Source organism: Clarias gariepinus, chromosome 6, assembly GCF_024256425.1.
Source record: "Clarias gariepinus isolate MV-2021 ecotype Netherlands chromosome 6, CGAR_prim_01v2, whole genome shotgun sequence".
Classification (NCBI taxonomy): Eukaryota; Metazoa; Chordata; class Actinopteri; order Siluriformes; family Clariidae; genus Clarias; species Clarias gariepinus.
The window spans coordinates 22,355,019-22,368,314 of record NC_071105.1 but is presented as its reverse complement, the minus strand read 5'-3'; the positions used below and the strand labels follow the sequence as shown (position 1 = coordinate 22,368,314).

The 13,296-nt window shown below is 37.3% G+C and overlaps 2 protein-coding genes across 2 annotated transcripts; both read left to right on the top strand.

Moving 5' to 3' along the window:
* Positions 1-405: 405 nt before the first annotated feature.
* arfrp1 (ADP-ribosylation factor related protein 1) lies at positions 406-6,634 on the top strand. The gene is made up of 7 exons (XM_053497733.1): positions 406-787; positions 953-1,040; positions 1,127-1,209; positions 2,964-3,045; positions 5,213-5,283; positions 5,748-5,848; positions 6,103-6,634. The coding sequence occupies exons 1-7, from the start codon at positions 695-697 to the stop codon at positions 6,188-6,190; spliced, it is 606 nt and encodes a 201-aa protein (XP_053353708.1). The 5' UTR covers positions 406-694; the 3' UTR covers positions 6,191-6,634.
* Positions 6,635-7,658: 1,024 nt separating this feature from the next.
* stmn3 (stathmin-like 3) lies at positions 7,659-13,082 on the top strand. Its single transcript, XM_053498754.1, has 5 exons — positions 7,659-7,911; positions 11,112-11,207; positions 11,415-11,593; positions 11,959-12,150; positions 12,669-13,082. Exons 1-5 carry the CDS (start codon positions 7,890-7,892, stop codon positions 12,726-12,728), a joined length of 549 nt encoding a protein of 182 aa, XP_053354729.1. The 5' UTR covers positions 7,659-7,889; the 3' UTR covers positions 12,729-13,082.
* Positions 13,083-13,296: the final 214 nt, after the last annotated feature.

Genomic DNA, 13,296 nt, shown 5'->3' with positions numbered 1-13,296 from the left:
CTGTTTTGGTGGCACAAGGGAGCACCTAATCAATATTATGTAGGTGGTCATAATGGTCATAATGTTATGGCTGATCAGTGTATATTGAAGTATATATGTTTTTTAAAAAATTACATTTTCTTTTGTACTTTGCTTACAACCTTAATGACATGACAATTTTATAATAAAAAATAATATTTCTAGGAATTATCTATGCATGACAGGGTCAAGCAATAAATATGGAACTTGTTATGTAAATCAGTAGCAGTGCTCTCAAGTATAGACTGGAAAAGTTTTTACTGCATTTTTTTTTTTTGTCAGAATTTGTCCTCTTGTCCGCCAGAGCAGTAGGTGGCGGTATACAATTTTTCTGTTTAAACGGCACGCTGCTAATATGGACACCAAGGAAGGCGAACACCACAATTCCCACAATGCCCCACGGTAAACGTTGCCGGAAATATAACGGAAGTGTTAAGCTACTTTCTGGGGAAAATGGTTTGATTTGTGTTAATATGCTTTATGTTTGTTTTTGCAACATTATTTAAATATATTGGCTATTTTGTTTTTGTTTGTTTGTTTTAAGCTAATAATACATAACTCGAGTGTACGTTATTGTTGATTAGCTAGCATGTTTAGTCAGCTAAGCTAGCATGATACCTCCAAGTTAGTTTTGTTAATGTGATGTGAGCCTGGGTAAAAGGGAGAAGGTTTCAGGATGTACACCTTGTTGTCAGGTCTTTACAAATACATGTTTCAGAAAGACGAGTATTGTGTTTTGATCCTTGGGCTCGATAATGCTGGCAAAACGGTACGTTTCTTATCCTGCTTTATTTCTACAACCTTATCTCAGACTAGTCATAATGATGACGGAACCTAAACAGACCTTATTTTTTGATAATGCACACACACACACACACACACACACTGAGGAAGCTACAGTTTACACTAACGCTATTTACTTGGCTGTTGTTAGACATTTCTGGAGCAAACGAAAACGAAATTTAGCAAGAACTACAAAGGAATGAGCCTTTCCAAAATCACCACTACAGTCGGATTGAATAGTAAGTGAATTTAAAATCTGTGGATTTAAAGTGTTCAGACATGACGTATAAACTGGTATATTAAATTCCTTTCCTCTTTTGTACAGTTGGCACTATAGATGTGGGCAAAGCACGCCTGATGTTTTGGGATCTTGGAGGACAAGAAGAGTTGCAGTCACTGTGGGACAAAGTAAGTCATTTCATTAGATCTGGTGATTCCAGGTTTGTACTACGTTGATAAAAGGATTTGTTTCTGTACCTGCCTGATGGAGAGAAAAAAAATCCAGACAAAATTGCAGCTCCCAAAAATACAGGCGGTGCTGGTCAAACTGGAATCCCATGTTTTCCAATGGGAAAATTCCTTTTTAAATCAGACTTTGCAATGCTACATATCTATATGACTATTTATTTATTTTAAGTGCCTGCAAGATGCTAGTCTGTTCACACACATAACCGTGGGCAGTGTTACATGGATCTTTGTCACATGCACATTACAGTACAGTAAAAATATTTTGTTTGTTAGGGAGTTGGGGTTTGAGTGAAGCAGCTGCCATGATATGACAAGACAAACCATACAGTGGTTCAACGATGGTGCAAATGCATCACTTCTGATGGAGAGTAGGTAGAGTAGTGCCTGTGTATAGGGGAAGAGTTACTCTGATAATATGCAGTTTGAACAACCTATCAAATAATTAAAATGCTATGCCCGCTTTTACTTTACTTTTGGTACAGGCCTCAGATTTTGTACTGTATATATGATGAGACAATACAGTTTATATTGCTATAGGTTGATGTTGTATTACTTATGGTCACACTGTGCAATAGTATTACCATAGTAACACTAACCCTTAACGTATATTTATTTCTCTCTCACACCCAGGAAGCTCTGCATCTATCCCAGTAGAAAACTTACCTACTTTATCAGAGGCCTGTTTCTTTTAATTGTTATTCAGTTGTATTTAACTATTTGAAACAACCTGCTATTGTTGTTGGGATCAACTGAATGATCATTCTCAGAGCTTGTTTTATAGTTATGTAACTCTAAGTTAACTTCTCCTCTGCAGCAGAGGTCAATTTTGGTCTTGCTTTCCTGAGAAGGTCATGAAAGACAGTTTCATCATAATGCTTGATGGGTTTTGCAAATGCACTTGACAATTCTGTTCTTGCAAGAAGTATTCTAGAACAACTGATCTTCATGTCTTAAAATAAGAAATGACTGTTGTGGTTTTTACTTAATTACCCAATGGCATATGTTATTTAATAGTTTTGGAGAAAAACAAAATTCTAGAATGTAGAAAATAACTTTAAACTTCTGTCCAAACGTTTGACTGGTACAGAGTCTGTTTAAGTAAAAGTGCTTATGCTCATCTCGCATGCGGCTCTGATTTACAACTGAACACTTAGCCCACTTTGTAGAAAATACCAAAAAATACATTGTATCATCATTTAGCCTAAAAATACCCAGATATAATCGTTGCTCCATATCTACAACATCCCTAATTATCTATTGATAAATAAACTAGTTGATCTGGGACTCACCTGCATGTGTGGAAGTAAACCTGAGAAATCCAACACAGCAACACACATTTACAGAAACTCTACAAAGATGGCAAACTAAGCTCAGGATTGGACCGGGGCAGTCAAGCTGTGAGTTCACAAAAGTACCCACTGAGCCACCAAGCTGCTCCTCTCTATAGACAAGTCATTTAGAAAATACCACAGCAGTAAAGCACTTATTTTAGTTTAAACACTGAATTTAGCTTATATTAACCTCTGCTGGCCAAGATGGTCTACCAATTTGACCAGTTTGGTATGTGTTTTGTTTGCTATTGTGTTTGAGTTGGATTTATCCATTTTGTTTTGCTCTGACAAAAGAAAAGTAAACACGTTCCCCTCCGAGTCACTATTAACCCTCTGATTTGGTTTTCTTTTTCTCTTGTCCAGTACTATGCAGAATCTCATGGAGTTATTTATGTAATTGACTCTACTGATGAAGAGCGTCTTACTGAGTCAAAGGACGCCTTTGGTGAGTGTGAAGTCTGGACTAAACATGTATTCATCATCAAGTTGCATTAGAGCCAAATTCTACCACTCTAAGCATGTGAAATTCCTTCTGTACTGGTTTGAGCTATGAAATTGAGTGCCATTACCACTGGTGTAGTCCAGTGTATACACAAGTTCACAGTAGAAATGCCTGGGGAAAATCAGATAAAATTCATAAATGACTATGTATGACAATTTACACTGACTCCAAAATCAAATTTATATATATAATATAATATATAATCACCAAATCGAAGGATTATTAGGAGCACCTGTTAAATTTCTCAATAATGCAATTATCTAATCAACCAATCACATGGCAGTTGCTTTAATGCTTTTAGGGGTGTGGTCCTGGTCAAGACAATTTCCTGAACTCCAAACTGAATGTCAGAATGGGAAAGATAGGTGATTTAATCAATTTTGAGTGTGGCATGGTTGTTGGTGCCAGACAGGCCGGTCTGAGTATTTTACAATCTGCTCAGTTACTGGGATTTTCACGCACAACCATTTCTAGGGTTTACAAAGAATGGTGTGAAAAGAAAAAAAACATCCAGTATGCGGCAGTCCTGTGGGCGAAAATGCCTTGTTGATGCTAGAAGTCAGAGGAGAATGGGCCAATTGATTCAAGCTGATAAAAGAGAAACTTGGACTGAAATAACCACTCGTTACAACCGAGGTATGCAGCAAAGCATTTGTGAAGCCACAACACGCACAACCTTAAGGCGGATGGGCTACAACAGCAGAAGACCCCACCAGGTACCACTTATCTCCACTACAAATAGGAAAAAGAGGCTACAATTTGCACTAGCTCACCAAAATTGGACAGTTGAAGACTGGAAAAATGGTAAATTCAAATGATAGAGTCAGAATTTGGCGTAAACAGAATGAGAACATGGATCCATCATGCCTTGTTACCACTGTGCAGGCTGGTGGTGGTGTAATGGTGTGGGGGATGTTTTCATCAGGCCCCTTAGTGCCAATTGGGCATCGTTTAAATGTCACGGGCTATCGGAGCATTGTTTCTGACCATGTCCATCCCTTTATGACCACCATGTACCCATCCTCTGATGGCTACTAACAGCAGGATAATGCACCATGTCACAAAGCTCGAAGCATTTCAAATTGGTTTCTTGAACATGACAATAAGTTCAATGTACTAAAATGGCCCCCACAGTCACCAGATCTCAATCCAATAGAGCATCTTTGGGATGTGGTGGAACGGGAGATTCGTTCCCTGGATGTGCATCACACAAATCTCCATCAACTGCAAGATGCTATCCTATCAATATGGGCCAACATTTCTAAAGAATGCTTTCAGCACCTTGTTGAATCAATGCCATGTAGAATTGGGGCAGTTCTGAAGGCAAAAGGGGGTCAAACATCGTATTAGTATGATGTTCCTAATAATCCTTTAGGTGAGTGTAGATATACACTGTGTGTGTGTGTGTGTGTGTGTGTGTGTATGTGTGTATATATATATATATATATATAAGGTGGCAAAGTGCTGCAGTCCCTATATAGTTATACAGGTGGTGCTCTCTAAACTCTTTTTACAAAGCACAGCATCCTGCATGTTTGGGGCAAATGATTTGCTGAGTTTGTTTAGAATTGCAACAAAATCTAAAAAGAAAAACAAAACAATAAAATCAGGATATCAAGTCATGATACTTACAGAATCAAAATATCAATTAATTTAGCAAGTAGGTATCGTGATAATATTGTATCAGATGGCCCCTGGTGATCCACTGCAACTGCCACTTTTTTTTCCCTTTGCTGTATTGGGCCACAAACAATTGGGGGAAACATTTACAGGATACTTCTCCAGGCATCACTACACGGCTGGTTACCACTGTCCTGTTTTTCTTTTGTAATAAGCTCCCATAAGTTTTTGTTTGCTTGTTTGTTGTTTTATTTTGTTTAGCAGACCTCTGTTTATTTTCATGTTTGTTTGTTAGTTAGTTGCCATTATTTGACATATTTGCTTAAGCAAATATCTTTTAGTGTATACTAAATACTAAAACTTGTATATTTCTATCCCACAAGTCCAACATGTGAAGTATTATTCTATAGACATTATTTAAATGATTATAGTTTTCTTAAATGTTTAATTTCTGTGCCATTCCAATCTTTTGCTGCTATTTCTTCCCCAGAGAAGATGATTAGCAGCGAGGCTCTTGAAGGTGTTCCTCTCCTGGTTCTTGCAAATAAACAAGATGTAGAGGTATGCACTTATTTTTAAAATCCTGATTATTGTCACTAGGTGGCGCTATATTTTTTAAAATAAAATGCCCCAGCATTGGTAAAGATTATTGAACCTTTCAATAATCCTAGACATTATAATAATGAAATGTTATTTTTACATAATTTATAGCTACAGGCAGTATATAAATTAACATGGTTTTGTTACACCAAGGCTTGACAGTAAGTGTGCCTGACATTTTGGGTGTGTTCAGAAAAAAAAACAAAAGATTGATGGATGCGCTGTTGCGCCTTGAGTAATTGACTTTTTTTTTTTAACTATCTGGCACTAGCGAACAACATACGTACAGCGGTCCCGCAAATCAGTTCAAAAACACATAATGTCACTCCAATAAAAGTGAATGATGAGCGGCAGCTTTGGGTCTTTCAAAAACTGTAAATATCCGCTAGAATACTTTCTTACTTAGATTTTTTTTTTATTATTAGAATTGTTTGTCTGTACCTGACATTAAGACGGCATTCAGTGACTGTGCACCTAAAATCGGTAAACGGGACTGTCTGGTCCAGCCCTGTACTGCATTGACGGGGTAAGAGCTCTCTCCCTCCCTCTCTCTCTCTCTCTCACTGTCTCATTATTAATTTGTGGCCTTAAAAATAGAACGAAGACTTCCATCCTTTTTTATAAAAAGGGAGAAAGTTGTCATTTATTTAAAATATTTTAAGTGCATGTTTATCACACAGTTTACATATACAGTACTAAAAGTGTTGCATTAATAAAACTAAACGTGTTATCTCTGTAAATATTTGTATGCTTTTTATCATGTTGTGTTTTTTTTCTCAGTCAGGGGGTAAACGAAGGAATTGAGTGGATGGTGAAGTGTGTGGTTCGGAACATCCATCGTCCACCTCGACAAAAAGACATTACATAAACTGACGTTTTTAGTGTGTGTGTGTGTGTGTGTACATACGTGTGTGTGCCTCCTTAACTGTTGTTGTTCTGTAAGAAATCAGTCCAGGTAAATTTTATTGCAGTGGTTGCATTTATCCCAGCATCTTGTTTTACACTAAAACACCAGCTATGAAAAGAGTGTGTAAAGAGGATGGACATTAATGTTAAGTGTTTCTTTTTTTTTTTTTTTTTTAACAAACATTAAATATGAATTCTGCTGTACCCTTAAAAAAATATTATTCAAATTTTCTAGACATTCTACATCAAACATATACAAATAGCCAAGAGTCTTTGCACAGAAGCCTAACACTTTTGACCCCCACCACATCGGGATTTGAACGACTTCTATAAATTGTGTAATAAAAAACATTGTTGAAAATAAAAAAGCCTTTGTGACATGCATTTCCTAAAACTGCTTGTAGTTCTTTAAGGCCGTGCAGGAAATGTTTGCATTTCATTTACAAGTGGTATTGATTAGCTTTCTAGAATCCAATGTAAGCCTGAAAGCACTTTTCTGGTGTCAGTCAGTGGGTGTGTATAATTTGATTGCAGTTAGATTGCGCTTTCTTATTTCAAACGTAATTTGCACTGACTCCTTCCTGGATCGTCGAAGTCTTATGGGTGTGAATGTGCATGTCTTTTAAGAGTCCTTCCCTGCCTACCTCCTTCTAGAGGATTAATATGATTATCTCCATATTAATGTAGACAATGATCTGGCTTGCTTATTAATTGAACACTGACAAATGTAGTAATTAAAAGTTAAGTACAGTCACACACAAAACTGATGTATGTAACTTGACATTCCAGTTGTGCATGCTTGTTAAGAGAACAGGAAGAATTCTCTGCCCTGCACAACTCTTGTATACTGTAATTAGAGCGGTAAATGCTGCTGAAACCAGCTAGCTTTTATTACAGGGCTTCCTTATACAGAACAATGTGACCTCAGCCATCTTGCAAGCCATATTCAAAAGGTGACCTTGCACAAGTTGTGTATGACCACTGTATTATGTAACAGCTTTAGCTGGTTCGTACAAAAAGGGATCAGTGAAAGTCAAATTCTTTATGTAGAATGAACCAATATAATAACATATTACACTACAGCAATATTAAGCTCAAGGTTCTGAAGAGTTTGTGATTGATCAGTAGTTAGGCAGAGCAGAACAGTAACCTAACTATTCGACTTATTGACATACATACATGCTTTAATAAATGCTTTGTCTCACCTCTTGCAACTCCAAAATGAAATGTATTTTTCGCATTCTGCTTCAAGTCTGACCTGATTTTGTTTTTGCTCTTTTCTGTGCATGCATGTGTGTGTCTCTGTCAATGAAAAAAACTCTTTATGTTGTAGGTTGCATAAGCAGAAAATCTGCCCTTTGTTTCCTAGACAACAGCCCTGCTTTCAGCCCTGCATTTCCCCCACACACACACCTTCAACAAAATGCAGTCGCGTTGTCAAATTGCTTCGCCACATTTTTTACCTCCTGCGCACCCCCGTCCCCTCCCTTCACTTTTCCTACTGCTCCATCACCCCTCCCTTTCTGTCTCTTGCTGCATCCCTAGCTCAAAAAGAAGAGCACCTCGACATCACTTAATTCCCAGTCACCTTCCCTGTTTTAGCTCTTTCTTCTTTCTCATTTTCCCTCTTTCTGTCCTCCATCTGACCAAAATCCAGCACCATGATGGATAACACCATTTCAGGTAGGGCCTACAATAGTCTGTTTTCTTATGAACAGGGAATCTGCATCATTCAAGCTTTTACAGGGTATCTTTAGAAAGCCGTGCCGAATCATAGATCATTGCAGACCTTAAAACTGCCGCTTAGTTAACACTGTTATAGCATCATTATTAATCTGGATAGTATAAACACTTAATGTATCATGTATGTATCTATAATGTTTATGCCTAATGCTATGCTAAAACCTTAACAAATGTACTGTAGTATGCCTGTAGTATACATTTGTTGAAACCTTAACAAATGTACTGTAGTATGTGTAATTGTGTTGCGTGGTTACATTGCAGTTTTCTAGGGCAGCATGCCTGGGGCAGTTTTCAAGGAATGTGTGTGCGTGACTTCAGAGACGAAAGCTTTTTCTGATCATGCAACACTATACAGTAAATGTCAGTCCTTTTAAAAACACAGTCTTGTAGTTTACCACCCACTCGGCCTTGTTTCATGAAGAACCGTCTCTAATTGTATTTATCACCTGGTTCTCGTAAAAAGGTACAGTATTGTTTTTGGTTACAGACTTCTGAATCAGGAGACACTATAGCTGTGACCTGACGCTGACACTTGCAACAAATTTGCAAGAACTCTCTCTCTCTGTCAACTCTTTGCTAAGCTCGCTGATGATAAATAGCACAAATAAACACACGCCACCCTGCTCTTAGCTCGCACAGTGTTAAGAATGTCCTTTAACTAAATTGGCAGAAATGTTTTTTATCTTCAGTAAATGCTTTAGCCCGGTCTGGTGGACCATTTCCATCATTACAGGATTGCTGCACACAAGACATGGGTTAAACCAAAATGGGATACCAGTACATCTGTCACACACTTCCAAAAACATTCAGGTTTAGGGGCACCTTAGGGATGCCAGCTCAATAACGGCATGTTTGTTAACAAGGTGAAATACCTCCTGACAGAATGTGATAAGACTCCAGGATTGCGTGTCTGGCAGAAAATTGCCACCCTTGAAGTGCATGAAGTATAGGACATTAAGTTTGAATGGATCATGTTCACAGAAATGTAAAGCTGAAAGACTTTTTGGTACCTGTCATGGTGAACAGCAGTGGTGAGGGAAGCCATCAAGTTACAGAAGGAAAGCTGTTCTGATTCATTTAAGGGAGTTAAAAATGTTCTAAGGAACCAACTGGCATGTCAGGAGGATGAGGCGATACACATCGCTGAGTAATAGTGGGGAGTGTTGACCTCTACTAGGGAAAATCCAAAATATCCCAGGTATTTGTATATGATATTCACTCGGCTGTCAAACACATATATTCACTATGGTTTAATCCATATGAATATGGAATAAACGATGCTCCCAAGTACCTGAAGGTTTGTTGGTCTTACTGTGTTTTATAGTCTGTAAAAGAACTCAGCATTCTGGCAAAGCTTCAGACCAAATTCACCGTTGTTATAGCAGTGGAAGAAAATATTTTAGCAATCATTTTGTCTCTTTCTAAACAGGATGTTTAGTATACATCCATGAAATATAATTATAATTACATTTCTGGTTGTAATACTGTAAAACATCTGCATGCTCAACTGGGGACACACTATGCCAGAGTAAGTACAAGAAAACTACTTAAATAAAATTTTGCTCATTGTTCTGAAGTACAGTGCTGTGAAAAAGTACTTGTCTCGTCCTTATTTTTTATTTTTTGCATGATTGAGCTCATCAAAAGAAATGTATAATACAAAAGTAAATACAAAATGTAGTTTTTAAATTATGTACAGAAATTCAAGAACAGATGAGAAACAAAGTATTTGACATGAACATATTAGACTGAAAAGGGTACAAAGATATTTCTACGGCTTTGGGACTTCAGCGAACCACGGTGAGAGCTATTATCCACAACTGAAGAAGAGTCTGTATAGAAGAAATCCTGAACCTTCCCAGGAGTGTCCGGCCCACCAAAATTACTCCAAGAGCACAAATCCTCCAAGAGCTCATAAAACAACACAGAACAGCAAAATTAACTGCAGACTTCACTTGCCTCAGTTAAGGTTCAGGATTAAACAATAAGAAAGAGATAAAAATTGCATCCAGGGAGAGTTTCAAGGCAAAAGCCGCTGCTAATCAAAAAAACTAAATTTAGGCTTTAGGGTTGCCTAGTCAAAGTATGCACTTTAATTAGATTGAGATACTGTGGCAGGCCATTTATGCTTGATAAACAATTCTGCAAAGAAGATTGTGCCAAAGAAGAAGGTTTTTAAACAAAGATTTGGCAAAAGAACCATAACCAGTGGTCCTCATGTGATATGACATACACAGTGTAAGAGCGGTGCTCAAGTCTAAAACCGGAATTTGTAATAAAAAGTTCTTAAGAATGAAGGCAAAAAATAAAAATGATTTCATGTATCAGTAAGGTGATGAAACTTTTAGCTTTAGTAAAATATTTGAGTGGTTAAAATGTTTTAAAGACGACAGTATGTCCATGAATAAGAATCCTGGCCAAGGTGGCTTAGAGGCCACTGCAACTTAAACTCATAAACATTCAGTGGAGGAACTGATCCTTGAAAAACGATGGATAACTTATCTGTGGGAACTGTACACATAATCATTCATGAACACTACTTGCACATTACAGAAACTGAGCTGGGAGTTATTGTTACATCATCATATAGTCCTGGCCTCACTCCAAGACATTTGGACCATTAAAGGAGTTCTTGGGAGGCCAGCCTTTCAGACGTGAACCAGGCTGTCCGATCATGGCTCTGTCTGTGTTCATTCGCGGAATCAGAATTGACTCGGACACCCCTTGTATGTTGGAAGTAGAGGTGATGTCCTCATATGAGGACATTGGGGTCTCATGAGGCTACAATGAAGTGACTGTATCTTCTTCAATGTTATTCGAGTCATACTGGGACTTTTGATTGTGCAGAATAACAGTTATTTCTCTATGTAATTCCCTGTTGCACTAATGCACTTACAGTAGTGTTTCACTAGGGCTTGGTTACCATTTAGTTTTTTCTTTCTCAGTAAGTTTTCTCAGTATGGCAAAGCCATGATCGTAGAAGAAATATACACAGTAAATGTTGTAGACATTTTACATTTGTAGTAATCCCATTAAAATGTCTTCTGATATATCTGTTGTAAATGATGTTCTCTGTAAATATCTGCTGTTTGTGCAGCTGAGAGTCTGCAATTCAATTCTCCACAAATCTTCTTTTGCAGCCTATTCTGAAAAACTGAAGGAGATGTCAATGCTGTCTCTCATCTGCTCCTGCCTCTATTCGCAGCCTCATTCTCAAACCATGAGCCACTTTGAGGGTATGTGGTACTTCTCGTGATTTATAATATGGCTGTGAATAAATACCTAATGATATATGGACAGCTGAACTAAATCAACTAAAACATCTTCTCAGACATGCAGTGTGCTGCAAGAGGGGGAAAAATGCTGTCATATGAAGAACTGTGCAATGCCAATTTTGAAGGTAGAATGTTAAGTAACATAGCTTTGTTCATTTCTGTTTGTAGATATTGAGGTAAAGTCCCTGAATAAGCGAACATCTAGCCAGGCTTTTGAGATCATCCTGAATAGTCCCACTGATTTGTCACCAGACAAGCCTCAGAGCCTCTATCTGACAGCCCACAAGAAGGAGCCCTTACTGGAAAACCTGCAGAAAAAACTGGATGCTGCTGAGGAAAGGAGAAGAGTAAGAAGAATCAATTTAGAGAACCAATAGAAATCATCACTGACATCACCTGTGTTTACAATATTTTTTCAATGACATGGACGTTGATTATATAAGATGTGTGTTTATACTCAAAGCATTTAATTGAAATGTAAATTTGCACAGTGGTTCAGATCACCGTGAAGCATTTAATCTGCCAGAAATATAACAGAAGAAGTATTTTTTCTTTAACATTGGGATTAGGTTAGGCTTCCCAATTTCTACAATATAATATAGAATTCAATCTTGTTTTTGATTGGTTACATGCTTTACTATGTATGAAATGATAAGCTAATCATCTTTTAATTCTACTTTTCTCTGCCTGTTTAATCTTTCTGTGGTTACAGAGTCTGGAGAAGCAGATTTTGCAGCAGCTGTCAGAGAAGCGAGAACATGAGAGGGAGGTTCTCAATAAGGCCCATGAAGTTAATGACAACTACAGCAGAATCACAGAGGAGAAGCTCAATCACAAAATGGAAGTGAGCAATGAGAATCGCGCGGCCTATCTCAGTGCCCTAAAGCAACGCCTGAGAGAAAAAGTAAGCTTTCTTTCTGTTTTTAATTGGTGCATTTTATTAGCACATGGTATAAGAAGTTTACATTTTTTAAAGGTATTAGAGGCTTTTTAATTTTTTATTAGAGGCCCTATAACAATAATTCAGGCTTAAGCATTTTATGGACTCTAGCAGTAGTTGGCTCCTCTGTGAGAACCCAGTCCTCATCTAAGTTGTTTGAAAAAAAATGTCATGTGTGCTTTTCATCTCAATCAGCCAAAAGCGAGCACATCTAATTACAATGTTCGGTCTGTATGACCCACCCTGCTTATCCTACAGTAGATAAACTACAAATAGCCTGACAAAACTGAACAGTAGGTATTCCTATAGTGCTTCCTTTAGTGTGCCTCTGTGCTAAAACTTTATCTTGATTTGGATATTTGATTTTGTCCATACTCGGGTTTAAACGATGTGTTTCAGCAAATTGAATTAAAGTATGTTTGCATTCAAATGATTTATGCCATGAATTAATTTTACAGTGGACCCTGAATTATTTTTTCCAGGAGTTACATGCTGCAGAGGTACGCAGGAATAAGGAGCTGCAGTGTGGACTCTCTGGCTGAAGCAGACAACACATATTTTAAAAGCCTACCAACCTTTGGCTTTGGGGCAGAAAGTAATAGTCTATGACTTATTGTCATTTTAGATGCCTGAACTTCATATACAAATATAAAGCTTTGCATTAACAGAGCACTTTCTGGAATAATCACGCATATACTGGTTGTGAGTGAAATTGTATGGGTCATCCCTTGTAGTTTTTTTTTTCTTAAAGCAATATGACACTTGATTGAATGCTAATGACAATAAACTGATTTCAGTGCATTATAATGACTTCTTATAAAAATGTTATTTGCAACCCTCATTTAAAAAAGACTTTGTCTTTAAATGTTGAACTAGCAAAATAATTTGCCACATTCTCAAGTGATTTGGTAATACTTATGAAAATTAAGGAATTCTACATGCATTAAATCCCCAATGAACATGAAATGATCTGTGAAGCTAAATGTTGTTAAAGAAGCATATAAATATAAATATTACAAAAAAATCTAACTGAAATTCTGTCAGGTTAGCTAATGTTACCTATAGTAGCTAGCAGTGTGAAATACATAGGAGTAGAAGAGTTTTCATTTT